At 32.0% G+C, this 16810-nt stretch overlaps 1 protein-coding gene across 5 annotated transcripts in view; it reads right to left on the minus strand.

Annotated features, from left to right (window-relative positions):
• Positions 1 to 353: 353 nt before the first annotated feature.
• Positions 354 to 16810, minus strand: part of LOC114331950 (E3 ubiquitin-protein ligase SH3RF1) — an 81957-nt gene continuing 65500 nt past the window's right edge. For 3 of the 5 annotated variants that reach the window (XM_050647827.1, XM_050647829.1, XM_050647826.1), the window contains exons 7-9: positions 15893 to 16056; positions 11993 to 12115; positions 354 to 6076 (exon numbers count right to left, since the gene is read on the minus strand). In XM_050647827.1, the coding sequence (XP_050503784.1) occupies positions 5776 to 6076; positions 11993 to 12115; positions 15893 to 16056 (588 nt within the window). In that variant the 3' untranslated portion in view covers positions 354 to 5775. The remainder of the gene's footprint in view (positions 6077 to 11992; positions 12116 to 15892; positions 16057 to 16810) is intronic. The other 2 variants (XM_050647830.1, XM_050647828.1) reach the window with 1 other exon arrangement.

Genomic DNA, 16810 nt, shown 5'->3' on the forward strand with positions numbered 1-16810 from the left:
CCAAAATGTTCTGATGTTACTTTAATTCACTTGGATGACTTTTTTAAAGTTTTAATTAATTTTATACCATTATACAAACCGAAGTTTTTACTTCTATTTAAGATTATTAATATACTTACATGAAACGGCGCCTGTCGTAAATTTTACAAATAATGGAAATTTTGTAGGTATCATACACCTGTGAGTACACCGATACATGATTAGTTGAGGAACACACCGAATCTCAATGCACTCGACTGTGTGATATGAGTGGGGGAGACGATCACATACTTTCTTCGTAAAATTTGCGACAGCGCGCCCGCTAGAAGGTTAAATACGTCTAAATAGGATAAAATAAATAAAATTTGCTAAAAACTGATTTAACAATTTTAATACAAGTAGCTTTTGATCGCTAGCAGTACAACTAATAAATAATAGCTTTGATAATAAGTATACAATAATAATAAAGACAATAATATAATAATATAAATATATAATACAAGGAACAATTTTACATACATTTCCACAAAGCCTTTTGGAGACTAATAATAAGTACATACATTGCAATAGGCGAAAGAACTAAAATTGTAAAAATATTTTCCTAATTTTCAAAATATCCATAACAAAGGCACTCATCACACATTTTAAAGTTCAATTTTAAAGTGAACATGTAAAAATTGACCTATTCAGTTTATAAATACAACAATGTAATTATAACAAAGTTGAACATAAAAATGAATAAAAATTCGGTTGTGTTTGTACTTATACATAAAATGTATCGCCACAACGTGGCTTGAAACTGAAAACAAGTAATTAAGGAAATACTCTCGGACTGAACATTTATTTAAAATATTTAGCAATAGTAAATTACTGACATCAATTGAAATATTATAGAAATGCAATCTAAGATTTGTAAAGTAACAAGAAACAATTTTTTTTCAAAGTTCACTAGCTTCAATAAAAACGATTCTGACATCGAACCGAAATTTGTTCCATCGCAAGTATCGAACAGCATCAGATGTTTACATATGTAGTTCTAAACCGCATTTTTTGTATGTAACAATTTTAATGGTACTTAAAACAAACACTTTCTTATCTTACGTGAAAATTATGTAGAAAATTTAACTCGAGGAAAAAGCGTTGGACAGAAACAAGTTAACGAAATTAAAAAGGAAATTATTCTAAAAACAGATCAGAAATTATTCTAAAAACAGAATATTTTGCTATTAGTATTACAGTAGGGGCCAGGGCAGGGGATGAGTATGCGTTTTTTATACCCCTCAGTACCTTGACATTTTTTTTGGTGCGTATTAATTTTTCGAGGGTTCCAAGCTGAAAATCCATCAGATAATTTGTTATTAAAAATTTAATTGTAACCGATTGTACCTCATAAACTATTAGAAATATTAAATTTTACGAAAATGAAAATTGTTCCTTTTGAAACATGAACAAACTGGCGTTTGGTAAACTTTGATCCGCTTGTTAGAACCAGAGTTATAACAAATTTCGTGAAGTTGTTTGAGATTTCGGGTAGGGTCTCGTAATGTTCCCGGAAAGTATCCCTAACATCAGCTTCAAGCCTTTATAATTTTACGATTTAAGAATGTAAAGTGAATTATACATATAACCATTGTTTGGTTTTGGGGCTATCTTGCAAGTACATAAGTTCACTGATGATGGACTGATAAGTCCGAAAACGTTCGGTATGAACAAATTTATGTAATCCATTTGGTTTTTTAATTAAATTATACCTACTACTTAGAAGTTTTTTACATCGATGTTTTGCAACATTACTTTATCTTTATTAATAAAAAGTTATAACAGTTATTATTAGAATTATTCTAATTACTATTCTTATTAAAAAGTTATAATAATTATTTACTAAATTAATAGAATTATTAGTATTAAAAATTTCACTAAAAAATTTAGTAAAAAGTAAAAAGCGTATTCATTTGTTTATAAGAGATTTAAACAAAATTAAGATATAAATTTTGAAAATCTGGCTAATCGAAGTCATTGAACAACTCAAAACTAACATTTAAAGCTTTTTTAAAATGTTTCTATGTTAATTTTTGACCACGATATGAAATTTTTAATAACGAACTCTGAGGCGCAGAACGTGGGCAAAAAATTAACAGAAACACATTTACCAAAACTGAAATCGTTCGCTTTGAGTTGTTCTATAACTTCCATTAGCCAGATGTTCAAAGTACATACATATCTTAATTTTGTTTAAATCTCTTATACTTAAACAAAGTAATTCCCAACTTTTTAGTGAAATTTTATTGTTATAACTTTTTTATAATAAAGATAACACAATTTCGCAAAGTTTTTGAAGTTATACTGCTTTAGGCGCGATGGGAGTGAAATTTAATATGCGCGAATTCATCAAAAACCTTGTTCCCCGGCGCAGACGCATTATACCTTTGCTCTGATTGGGTGTTCAAATGACATGACAATAATTGTTCAATATGGAGGTTATGGATAAACAAATATTGTATATTAGTTTTTATTGTTGTGAGGACACAGACAAAAGCAAGTTTATAATTGTAGTAACTTTTTAAAAGCAACAGGTACGTACTTAATTGTAAATGTTTCAGTACTGTAATAAAAAATTACATAGGTAGGTACTTACCTATTTGGAAAATGTATGTACCTATCTATTTATAGTAGGTAATGGTTTGATTTACATAATTTGATTACCAACAAAATTTCTACCACTCTTCATCTAATATACCTATTGTTTTCTTACTCTATGTTTTGTTGTATTTTAATATTTTAATTCCCTTTGTGAACACACACACACACAAAAATCAAACTAATTTGATTAAATTCAGAACTGTCAAACAGTAAAACGTTCAGTTAGCCTACCTTCCCACATGACAAGTATGTGTAAGTGGTCAAGACGGATGACGGGTGTGTGTAAGTGGATTTTATGTCTAAGCACGCGGGTTCGAAGCCCAATGCAAGTTTTTATTTTTTTTATACATTTTATGATTGTGAATATATTTGTTATATAATTTTTTTCAGAAAATGCGTATTTAGTTACAATTTTTGCCAAAAATTATTGTTCAGAAATCATTTCTTTGGTGCATTTTTCAATGGGTTTGTGTGCGTTTTATTCTTTTATTTTTTTAATTCTTGGTATTGTTTTAATAAAAATGTTTGGAAAGTAGTAAGTATTAAAATTAGTTTAATATTTAAATAAAATAGAAATAAACTGTTTAAAGTACATACAGTAAAACCTGTGTTAACGGCCACCTGTCAAAACCGGCCAGTTTCAAAGTTCCCAAACCAAAATTTGTGAACTACAAAACCTGGTATTAGCGGCCACCTTTTTATATCGGCCAATAGTTCTGTCATTTTTAGTGACCGTTATTGACAGGTTTTACTGTATATTAATTTCGTTGGAATCATATAATAGAAGTATAACTTCTTACGTGCATACAAAGTACACACATTCTTTTTTAAAGCTGAAACAGTTACCTTTAAAATGAGGGGGTTTTGAAAGTTAATCGCACGTACGAAAGCTGAGCTATATTTGGAAAAGCCCCATCGAATGACTATTGTGCAATTATTTTTACGAAATTTGTTATAACGTTAAATTAAATTAACAAAAGCCGTTTTGTTAATTTTTTCAAAAGGAATAATTTTCATTTTGGTAAAATTAAATATCTCTAATAGTTTAGGAGATACAATCATTTAACATGTTAACCGCCATGAGTACCAAATGTGGTACACAGTTAACTTGACATTTACGCTGCAGGTCTTTTGTTGATCCATGAGACCATGACAATTTTTATTTGTTGTTTTTAAGTTACACCCAGTACAAAATTTGGTACTCAATATTTGAGTTTATCTTCTGGGCTGAGTACCATATATGGTACTCAAATGACTCTTTGGCAATGAAGGAAAAAGAGGCTGGCAGTCAACCTCTTAAACAATTAAATTGTTAATAACAAATTATCTCACGGATTTTTAGCTTGGTACCCTCCAAAGTTCGAGTCTACGCACCAAAAAGAAAAAAATATGAAGGTACCGAGTGGACATAAAAGTCCTACCTGGCTCCTATGATAGACTACATTGGTTCACTTTAAATATGAACAAAACTATTATTAGAATAGATAACATTAAAAGGTTATACAATAAACAAATTTACCTACGTTATTGCGCTGAAAACAATGTATCATACATAAATTACATGAGAATAAAAACGTTCGAAGGTTTTCTTAGTTATAAATATATAATTATGACACAAGAATATTGTACTACGTAAGAATTCGCCATCATAACGGAATTATACGATTTCCATATTGATGGCACTAGGCAGTATGATGTTTATTCGTAGTCAATAGATTTGATCTTTTAAGTAGTTAACAATATGAAGAATCTCAAGATATTTATACACTAGACTTGGTATTGGTTCTTTTTAAAATGCTAGATAATAAACTTGTTAAGTCGAATTATAGGTTAGGTTAAAAACGATAACGTGAAAAATATTAGTGACCTACACGGAATACTGAAGTAATTGCTGGAGACTGAAAATAATAAACTCGACAGTACCTGATTTGTATTTGACTGTGTTGACTACTGAGAAGAGTAACTGACAACTACGAGTTATATGACAGCTAATACTCAATTGAAGGCCTTGGGACCAGTAGGGGACATGACATGCCACAAAAGATTATTTTGGAGAAAACACCATTTTAAACTTACTTTCAGTGCGCTTATTCTTGAATCGAGAGAAAATTTTACTCCCCACTTCATAATTTCTCTCGACTTTAAAAAGCTGTATTCTTGAACAGAGGTAGTAGAAAGGGAGGAGAGAAACTGCGAACAGTGTTGCCGGATTGTTGTTGAAAATTTCAACCCAATCACAAAAGTTAATTTTGGCAAATGACATGATACCGTCAACTGTCAACCTAATCATTTGTTTTTGTTTACAATTACATTTTACATTATTTTTCAACTCAACAAATAAAACAGGGGTGCTATGAACAGACATAGTTTTTCTGTAGAGTGTAGAGTCTCCGGAGTATTTTCCTAAATAGATCTCTTGGCTAGTTGTTTTGATTGTAGCTTTTAATTTCTTTGCATATACATGATGTGATATTAGTATTGTTTATCAGCTTTGCACCTTTGTTTTATTTCTTTGTTGAGGTTTCTTCCTGAATACTCTAGACCGAGATTCAGTACTTCGACAGACAAGCAAATGTCAGGAAACTCCAGAGGAAGCCGCCAGTACAAGGGGGAGGGTGACTTGGTGCGGACTCGGACATCGAGACCTGGAGACTGAGGAAAAACGACACGCAAGGTTGGCACAAGAAGCCATACTTCGCCGAGCTCACCAAAGTGTGCAAACTCTTGAGGAAGCCACCGGTAGAAAGGACCGTGACCTTGATTCCCAAAAAAATATATGCAACCAAAAAGTAAGTACTGCACAAAATCACTTGCTTGTGGAAGACACAGAAACCATGCTGGATTATGAAGACGCAGTCACTGAGCATTCTTGTGGATAGCAATGGACGTTCGGTGCAAATTTTGTGCAGCCAAGCACTTCATCGCAGAGTGGCCAAAGGATGGAAAATTCACCATGAAGTACCATAAAGTAAAAAATAAAAGAGTAGAGTGACATAGCAACGGGCGAATTCATTAGTAGTTTATGAATAATTACGAACATAAACGAATAACATTTTAAAAAGAACTAATTCAATGATATTCTTCTTGCACTCGGAATTTAATTTAAAAATAACTTTTTAGTAGACTGATAATACGTTGTTTTTACCTATCCTACAACTAATAACTTTCTACAAAACTAGCAGGAAACAACCCTGTTTTTCCAGTTCTCTGCTGCGTGCCCTTATACCAACCGTCCTCTCTCTTTTTGTGAACGTAGATTATATCATTGACTTGAAGTTCCAGCTCGTATTCGCTGTTCGGTGGATACGGGGCTATACATCTGAACCTTTCTCTCACAGTTTGGACCACGGTCTTGCTTTTGTTGCCTGCATCTAACGAATTTGATTTGCGATGGCGCTGGACGTCGGGGCTAGAACCAGAGCTTCCTGCCGGGTTTTCGTTGTTTCTGGTCGTGATGCTGATTAAAAATCGAAAATATTATTAAAATGTAAATAGTCTTTAATCAAAAATATACAATAATACTCTAATAACAGCTATCTTGATGCATCAGAAGTAAGAACTGAATTTAAATATTTTTGTTCCTCTTTTTCGAAAATTGTATTAATTTTTTTCGCAGAAACTTTAATTTTTACGATAGTTTTGAAGACAAGCTAATATTGTCCTTTTATAAAATAAGAAAGTCATTTTTTAACTTCTACAGATTTATTGTTATTATTTGTCAATAAAAACAAAAAATATCTAGGCTATTTATTTATTTTATGTACACCAACAGTTTACACCCTTGCATATCTAGTAATTTTTACCTCGTTTAAACGTACCTTTTACGTCAAAGTTACGTTACCAGCGGCGGATCCAGAATAGTTTGATTAAAATTAAAAAATCAAAATAAAATAAATCTATTTTACAAAATGCAAATTGTAGAAAGAAGTTTTTTTTTAATAAAATTGTGTCAAAATGATTTAGTTTGGGAATTGTACTTGTTTTTTGAACGTCATTCAAATGCATTTTGGGTATTTTGGATGTGTTTAATAGCTTTTTATTTTATTTTTCAATACATGTATTGAACTTCAATTTTACAGTTTTACAAGTAAAAAATGAAGGTGTCAACTATTCAGTGACCACAGTTTTTCATATATTACAATTGTTAATAGGTTGTGTTTTTCAAAATTGATGGTTGACTGACTTGGCCTCTATCTTGTAGACAACAGCCTTCTTTTGGTAAAAAAAAATTGAAGGCGGTGTTTTTACCCTCGAAATATTAAATTCTGACTGTTTTGTGTTTTTTTTGTATTATTTGTTTGTACGAATTAAAAAAGCATTTAAAATTAGTTTTTACTTCTCTAGCACCAAACTTTTCTTCATTTTGCTAATCATTATTCGTAAATTATGGATAATTTATTTTTAGCAACGCATGTTAGATAAGCATATGATACAACAAATATATCTGAAACAGAGCATAATCTGCAAGTGCTTGCGAGGGGTAATTAAAAATTCGAGAAATATTGTTTAAAACTTTATTTTAAGAATATTATAAATCATTTAACATGTCCTCCATAACGTTGTCATAGTGCAGCACCCATTCCCCACTTAACTACGGCTTCAGTTTCTTCATCCGCTTCAGCTTGTGCAAGAGCTCTACTATAGTGTCTTTTTGCCGGATTCTTCATTAAACCGCTCAAATTCATAATTTTTAAATGGCGTTTTATGTAGTGACGAAGCTACTTTTAGACGACTTTGTGTACTAAGTTTTCATAATATAATCACTTATGGGATGAATTTTTGAAGCTCATTTTCAGCATCAGTTTTCAGTAAATGTATGGCTTGGGATAATTAATGATCACTCAATCGATCCATATTTTCTTCCACAACTACTAACAGGCGAATCTTACCTTCGTTTCCTACAGAAAGAGTTACTTATTCTTTTGAATAAATTCTTCTACAGCTGACACAGCATGATGATGCACCAGCCAATTGTAGAATTAATCTACGTAATCACTAAGACACAGTATCTATCCAAATGGTTGGATAGGTAGGTAACGTACGGAACATTGGTCTGCTCAATCGCCAAATTTAAATCCTCCGGAATTTTGCACTTGGGGTTTTCTTAATTCCTTTACTTATTCCATTCCTGTTGAAAATGTTATGACGAAGTTTATGATGAATCGAATTATAACTGGCTATGCGACAATAAGGAATAGACCAGGAATATTTGCGCGAATACAACAGCCGATGAGGTTGAATTGAATCTTGTGTCACGTTTCAGGGAGGTCATTTTAAACACTGCCTGTAACTTTGCGTCTATTTAAAATTTTATTAATGGTATTAGATAGTTCTTAATAATGTAGGTATCAAAGAAATAAAAAATACGCGTTTAGATTTTTTTTGCATAAAAAGGCGTCTCATATGAACAAAAGGCCAGAAAGCTCTTTTTTAACAAATTGAACGATAAATTCAAGAATTATTTTTAATTTGAAATAACACGTACAATTTTTTTCTTTAAAAACAACCATTACCCTTATGCGCATTAATCATGAAAACAAAATTTTTAATTTAATCTTAAAAAATGCACAATAACTATCTCTTAAAACTCACCAAATTTTATTTACATATCTTAACCGGTTTCAGGGCAATAAATAAATCGTCTGTATACAGGGTGTCCAGAAACTCTACCGACAAACGAAGACAGGAGATTCCTCAAATAATTTTAAGACATTTTAACCCAATTCACCTAGTCTGAAAATGCTTCTTAAGGGAGCTAGAGCTCTTTGAAGATGGCGTCATGAAATTAGTTTTTCTTAAATACCTCCAGAACGCTTCTATTTAGAAAAACGAAAATTGGTGTGCGTATTTATTTTTCAGAGATGAATCGATTCCATCCATTGCAAATTTCTAGTAACGATCATAGGCGTCCGTTTTGGGTAGGGAAACAGTTATTTTATCGCATAACTTTTTTATCTTTAACTTTTATGCATTTCTGACACTGGATTATTAAATTGTGAAGTATTCTAGTACTAAAAGGTACTCTTGTTTTAAATCGGTAGGACACACCGTTTTCTAGAAAAATCGATTTAAAATTTTTCGCTTTTTGAATAAAAAAAAATTTCAATAAAAAAAACTGTTTAGAAAGACGAAAACTGGTACATTTATTTATATTCCAGAGATAAATAGATTTTATTAATTGCGAATTTCCAGTACTGGTCATAGGCGTCTTTTTTGGGTAGGTCAACAGTTATTTTATAGCATAACTTTTTTGTCTTGAATTTTTGAGCATTTTTGACACTAGATTATTAAATTATGAGGTATTCGAGTACTAAAAGTTACTCTTACTTTATGTTGGTAAAATACTTCGTTTTTTGTTGAAAAGTTCTTTCAATTTTTTTTTCAAATTTCAAACACGAAAAACTTTGAAATCGATTTTTCTAGAAAACGGTGTGTCCTACCGACTTAAAGCAAGAATACCTTTTAGTACTAGAATACCTCACAATCTAATAATCCGATCTCAAAAATGCATAAAAGTTAAGGACAAAAAAGTTATGAGAGAAAATACCCGTTGCTCTACCCAAAACGGACGCCTATGACCGGTACTAGAAATTTGCAATGGATGGAATCGATTCATCTCTGAAAAGTAAATACGCACACCAATTTTCGTTTTTCTAAATAGACGCGTTCTGGAGGTATTTAAGAAAAACTAATTTCATGACGCCATCTTTAAAGAGCTCTAGCTCCCTTAAGAAGCATTTTCGGACTAGGTGAATTGGGTTACATTGTCTTAAAATTATCTAAGGAATCTCCTGTCTTCGTTTGTCGGTAGAGTTTCTGGACACCCTGTATAAGAAAAAAATTTGAATACCCCGTATATCGGAAATCAAAGCATTAAACGGACATACATTTATATAGCAAAATGTCATTATTTTTTCATGCAGAATCACCCCCTGAAGTCAATATTAATTAAATGGACTAAAAACCGACACTTATACTCCGAGACTCTGTAACTCAGAAACAATTGATTTCTGAGTCTTGGGACGATGAGAACTTTTGATCAGTTTGACCAAAGCTACCTCTCTACAAAATTTGAGCCAATTGAATTGAACTGAAACCACATTTACATAAGAAAAGTGCCTGAGTTTTTCATGAGCTTTACAAATATGTACTTCTCTTAAACGAAAAAATAAAATACATTATGAAAGAGATTCAGCTTACATAAATAAACTTCAATATACGTAAGTTTATGTATAGTTGTTAAATATAAAATTTCTAGCTAATCATACATACAGCATGTTTAGTTTTAAATTAGATATACACTCTATAAATGGCAACACTGCGCGCTGTCAAGTACTAGACGGTTCCCACCTAATGATTCTCGACGATTCTAAGTCTGTCGCTCCGTCCTCCGCCGTCATTCGGCGGCTAAACAACGATAGTGGAATAATACTCTGGGCTAATTAGCAAAATATAAGGAACAGTTATTTACCAGCAATTTTATTGCTGGAATCGAATCTTATGACTGTATATTAATAATATAGGTATGCAAAATCCGCAGATAGTGTGCTACTTTTTTTACATAGAAAATGGCGCCCGAAAACAATGTTTTTTTCAATTTTTGCACTATAACTCCAAAGGTTTTAACTGTACACCAAAAACACCCAAATAAAAATTAACCGTAATTAAATTCGGCATAGAGACGTGTTTTTCCCGATTTACTTCGACGAAAATTTTCCCCGGAACTTACTTACTTACTTAATCAGTCGACCCATTTGTACCTTTCGGTGTTGGGCCAAATGCGGAAAATGCGGGTTTTTCCAACAAAATCTGTAATTTCCAACTAAAATTTTAGATAAGTAATTGTTTAGCAATAATTAAATAACTTGGTAGTATAAAAGCTCTTTTCGTATAGATTATAATTTCAGAAGCCGATGGAAATGGAATAAACAGTTTAGCAACAATTAAATTGTTAATTAAAAATGTACGGTCGCTATAATAACCACAATAATTATGGTACATAAGAATAATTATGATTTTTGTATAAAAAGACGCTGTACCTATGTAATGTACTTTACAGAATTGAAATTGGACTATTTAGGCGGCCTCAGGAATATTTTAAAATTATAAACAATTTTTTGGCTCATAAACAAATAGAATATCTCGGGAAATATTAAATTAAACTAAATCATGAAAACGGTATTGGAAAAAAAGCGCCAGGACGCTTCTTTTAAAAGAAAAACTTTTAATTGTGATGAGCGGTTCCTGAGATACGACCGGTCAAAGTTTTCCGGCATATACGGCAAGGAACAAATAGAATATCTCGGGAAATATTAAACTAAATTAAATATAAAAACGGTATTCGAAAAACGGTGATGGTTCAAACAAATAAAAAGGTGATGGTTCAAAAACTATGATCCTATTGTTTATATCTTTGCCGTACATGCCATGCCGGTCAACTTTCACCGGTTGTATCTCAGGAACCACTCATCACAATTAAAAGTTTTTTCTTTTTGAAGAAGCGTCCTGTCGCTTTTTTTCCAATACCCTTTTCATGATTTAAGTTAATTTAATATTTCCCGAGATATTCTATTTGTTTATAAGCCAAAAAATTGTTTATAATTTTAAAATATTTCTGAGGCTGCTTAAATAGTCCAATTTCATTTCTGTAAAGTACATTACATAGGTACAGTGTCTTTTTATACAAAAACCATAATTATTCTTATGTATTATAATTATTGTGGTTATTATAGCGACCGTAAATTTTTAATTAACAATTCAATTGTTACTAAACTGTTCATTCAATTTCCATCTGGCTCTGGAATATCCATACGAAAAGAGCTTTTATATTACAAAGTTATTTAATTATTGATAAACAATTACTTATCTAAAATTTTAGTTGAAAATTAAAGATTTTGTTGGAAAAACCCGCATTTTCCGGGGAAAATTTTCGTCGAAGTAAATCGGAAAAAACACGTCTCTATGCAGAATTTAATTACGGTGAATTTTTATTTAGGTGTTTTTGGTGTAAAGTTAAAATCTTTGGAGTTATAGAGCAAAAATTGAAAGAAGATTTTCGGGCGCAATTTTGTTTATAAAAAAAGTAGCACACTATCTGCGGACTTTGCATACCTATATTATTAATATATACAGTCATACCATTCGATTCCAGCAATAAAATTGCTGGTAAATAACTTTTCCCAAAAATGGCCTATTCTCCAATAATCTGCCCAGACTATAAGCAATGTCGCTAATTTTAGCGCTTCCTTCAGTGGCCTATATCTAATCGAAAACTAAACGTATTGTATGATCAGCAACATAAGAACTGAAACATTTACACAGAGCATGCAACACGAACACAACAATTAATAGGTATATAAAGTGCAAAACACACCTGGGGCTGTGAGTAAGAATGGTAGGGCGTTCTTTATGCTTATGGCGTTGCGAAGTAGATCCGAAAATACGGTGATGATCGTTCGGTTGGATCTGAAGCAGCTGACTTGGACATGATCCTGACCTAAAGGTAAACAGTCACAAATAGGCTTTTATGGATACGATTGTTGTGCATGCAGTTAGTCAAAGGAAATGTGAAGAAGCAACCAGCTAATATGTTATGTTTGAATCTACACATTTATACGTTTTCCCTATCAAATAATATATCATGCAATAATCGTGATTTCTATAGTATTTCTGAAAGCAAATTATATCTGGGATATTCTACTACAAATAATCTATTGAATCCCCAATCCCAACCTCACCAATCCCGAAGTGTAACAACGTTGTACCCAAAGCACGGTTGGGGCGCACCACCGTATCTGAATATAATAGCTGAGACAATTCTAAAAATCCTTTAAAATAAGAAATAATTAATATGATATTATTTATAGAATGTTCAATAACTAAAACGTATGCTCAATGGTTACTTGCGAATGTAGAACACACGCAATGGTGTGCATTTGTTAACATAGTGGTTTTCTGCTAGGCAAGCAATACATATTGATATAATCAAACTTGACACACTGAGAGTGTATGTGTCATAATAATTTGTTGTTATAATCCAGTGTCCCAAAAGTAGTGGAACGGTCGAATATCTCGCGAACTAAACATCGGACCGAAAAACTGAAAAACACATTTTCAATAATCTTTAAAAATCTATTTAATGACTCCAAACACGATCCCCCACTCCACCCCTGGAGGTGTGGTGGGGGGTAACTTTAAAATCTTAAATAGAAATCCCCAGTTTTTATTACAGACTTAAATTTCTTATGTTAAAGTAAGCAACTTTTATTCGAGACATTTTTTAGAATTGTGGATAGATGGCGCTATAATCAGGAAAAACCATTTATCGTGATGCTATAGGTAAATTATAGAAACAGTCTAATATCTCGAGAAATACACTTTTAAATAAAAAACCAAAAAATACGTGTTTAATATTTTTCAAAAACCTATCGACTAATACCAAACATGACCCTTCACCCCACCCACTAGAGGTGGGGTGGGGGGTAATTTTAAAATCTTAAATGGCAACCTCCATTTTTATTGCAGATTTGGATTCGCCATGAAAAATTAAGCAACATTTATTCGAAACATTTTTTAGAATTGTTGATAGATGGCGCTATAATTGGAAAAAGACGATTTATTAGCGCCATCTATCAACAATTCTAAAAAATGTTTTGAATAAATGTTGCTTAGTTTTCATGACGAATCCAAATCTGCAATAAAAAATGGGGGTTGCTATTTAAGATTTTAGAGTTAGCTCCAGGGTGTGGAGTGAGGGGTCGTGTTTGATTTAACTCGATAGGTTTTTGAAAAATATAAAAAACGTATTTTTTGGTATTTCATTTGGAAGTGTACTTCTCGAGATATTACCGTTCCTATAATTTACCTATGGTGTCAGGATAAATGGTTTTTTCCGATTATAGCATCATCTATGTACAGTTCAAAAAATGTTTCGAATAATAGTTACATACTTACTTTTATGTAAGAAATCCAAATCTGAAATAAAAACTGGGGGTTTCTATTTAAGATTTCAAAGTTACCCCCCACCCCACCTCTAGGGTGTGGAGTGGGGAGGGTCGTGTTTGGTGTCATTCGATAGATTTTTAAAAATTATTGAACACGTATTTTTCAGTTTTTCGATACGACGTTCATTTCGAGAAATATTCGGCCGTTCCCCTACTTTTGGGACATCCTATATAAATAAATGCACGCGAAATAATAGAGGAGATTATTAAATATAATGTGGAGGGATTCAGTATAATTTTGGGTGGCTTTGAGTGACATTGCGAATAGAATACAATGGTTTCGTTCAAAAAGAAGAACTTCGGATAATTTTGTTGGATTTTGTAAAGATAAAGGAGTTACTCCTGAGTAAAACTGGAAAGCTGAAGGTATGAACAGAAGTATTTTAGAAAGAAGTAGAGCAATGATTTCAGATTGAAATACACCACAAGAATTTTGGAGTTAACAAGTTTTATTCACAAATTACGTTTTAAATCGGTGCAGTTTTGAGAAGTGGCCAACCCTAGTTTATTTTTGTGGACTGGATATAAACCATGTTTGTTCCTTGCTCTATTTAAGGTTTTAAAGAAGTGGTTGGATATCACGAAATCTTATACCTTTAAGAGAGATATCATACTCCTGTTGCCATTGCTTCATTTGTTTTTTCTTAAACCATTGTCGTAGATCAGTGACTGACATTAATGGTTCCTCTATCGTTTCCCCTGTTGTAGTAGCATCCTTGGCAAGTCTATCCACTATTTCATTTCCGTTAATTCCATAATGAGCCTTAATCCAAACCAAAGAAATTTGTTTACCTGTATTCGTAAGTAACTGGATTGTTTCTAAAATTTTTACTACTGATGAAGTGCTTGATAATTTAGTTTGTACTATTGAGTCTACCGAACTTTTGCTATCTGTTAATATAATAAACTTATTCTTGTGACCTATACATCAAAGCATGAAGAATTGCGATGAGCTCAGCAGTATAACTAGACATTTTATTTGAAAGTTTAAATATTTTGAATAGATTTTCATTTGAATGGTAAAATGCGCATCCAGTAGACTCGGCGAATTTGGATCCATCTGTATAAATGCAATCTAACTCCGGCCATCTTTTCAGAATTGTTTGCTCAACAAATGTAATTATGTTAAATTGATTATCATGTGGTTCAATATTAAGATAATAATAAGGAATTTGTAGTTCTAACAGGTTATAATCACAATTATAAAAGGGAAGGATGTCATTTCTGTAAACCTCGTTATTAAATTGGATTAGTAGCTGATAACTGCTTATTACTTTGGGATGAATTTTACGTCGCCAGAAGGCACTATCTATTTTTGAATTGAGGTTTTGTATTTTCTCAGATCTTTTCTGTACTAGGAGTTTTGATATAAAAACATCACACAAAAATTGCCGTCTAAGATGCAAAGGAGGCTCTGCTGCTTCGATTTCTAAAATATGTGTTGGTGTGCTTTGTATACATCCAAGACAGAGTCGTAAACACTTATTTTTTATTTTTTCCAATATCTCCAATTGAGTTAAATTTGCATTTCCATATAAAATACAACCATAGTCAATCACTGAACGTATTAGTGCTCTATAGAAGATTAGTGATATATTTGGATCGGCTCCCCACTTTGTGTGACTAAAAGCCCTTAGTACATTTATTGAGTTTTCACATTTTTTTTTGACAAATGATGAATATGGTCCTTCCAAGAGAGCTTTTGATTTAAAATTATACCAAGGTATTTAACAGATGTTTTATATGGGAATATGAAAGGTCCTATATTAATTTGGTTTGGTGGGTGATAAAGTCTTCTCGTAAATGAACACATGACTGATTTATCTTGAGAGATGCTGAATCCATTTCTTTGTGACCATTCGGCAATTCTTTGTGTGGCGTTTTCTAATGCATTGATTGAAGCTTCGATCGACTTCTTTTCCGTATAAATGCAAAAGTCGTCTGCGTACTGAAGTATTCTAGTTTCTTCGGTATTAATTGATGTATTAATTGATTATAAACTTATAGTTAGTGTACTATCGTGTTTGTGTGAGTTTATAGCGACCTAAATCTATTTTTCCTTTAATACATTGTAATATGTTTTGATACATTTAATTCTACAAACTCTTCTGTAATAATAATAAAATTATTTGCAATTATATAACAAAGCAAAATTATAAGAACCAATTCGCAAGCCAAATTAAGAAAAATACCCAAACCAAAGGTTCCATTAGCCAAAATATGTCATGCAACTAAGCTCAGAGAGAAAAATGCGTGCTACAAATCCCTACCTGACATGAACAGGCGTGGCAGAATGTTTAGCGGCTTGCATACTGGTGTCCTCAAAGACGGGATTGTCCATTGAATACGATGATGGAGGTGGTGATTTCGATCTTTTCATACTGGTTAGTCGTTTCATTAAGCTTACGGTCCCCTTTTCTTTACGTTCCTTTGACTAATAGATATTCACTTATTAATTGTTCGAACAATTGAAAATATATTTTTTGTTGCACAAAATCTATGTATATATATATACACAGTATCAGAAAGAATTTAATGTGGGTATGCAGTTTGAACGGTGGGAAGTGAGAGAAACTTATTGAAAACGATATAGCGATAATACTGTTGCGTAGCTATGTTTCTGTAATCGCAACGTTGCCAGGTTATCAAAATTAACAAAATAAAAAATAATATATTTAATTTTTTGTAAAATAAACGAAAATAAAAAAATATAATAAAAAAACAAATTATTTAAATCAAAAAGTAAAAAAGATTCACTATTCAGTTAATTAGAATACTTCTTGCAATTCATGATCAGCTTCTTTATTGTGCAAATTTGTTGTATTCATAATCTTAACCATTATTTTTAGCGGTGTAAAATTGACACAACACTTTTGAAGATAAACTGATTAGGATGAATGCATAATGCCATATAAACTGTCTGTTACCAAGCGGTTACTAATGGTACAATTTTTACACAGCGATGGGTGCGCTAATAAGCCGCAAAATAACGGAAAACATAATACGTTGTGAAATAAAAAGAAATGAAACTAGTAGATGTGGGAAATTATCAATAGAAACCTATAAAATTTACATTATATTGATAGTTTCTCACCTTTAGACGCATTGGAGTCAAACTGTCACAAAGAATTTTATAAAATTCTCCTGTCACAGTGGCAGTTGCCAAACTCCTCCGATACGTCTAAAGA

The sequence above is a fragment of the Diabrotica virgifera genome, chromosome 3 (assembly GCF_917563875.1).
Source record: "Diabrotica virgifera virgifera chromosome 3, PGI_DIABVI_V3a".
Lineage (NCBI taxonomy): Eukaryota > Metazoa > Arthropoda > Insecta > Coleoptera > Chrysomelidae > Diabrotica > Diabrotica virgifera.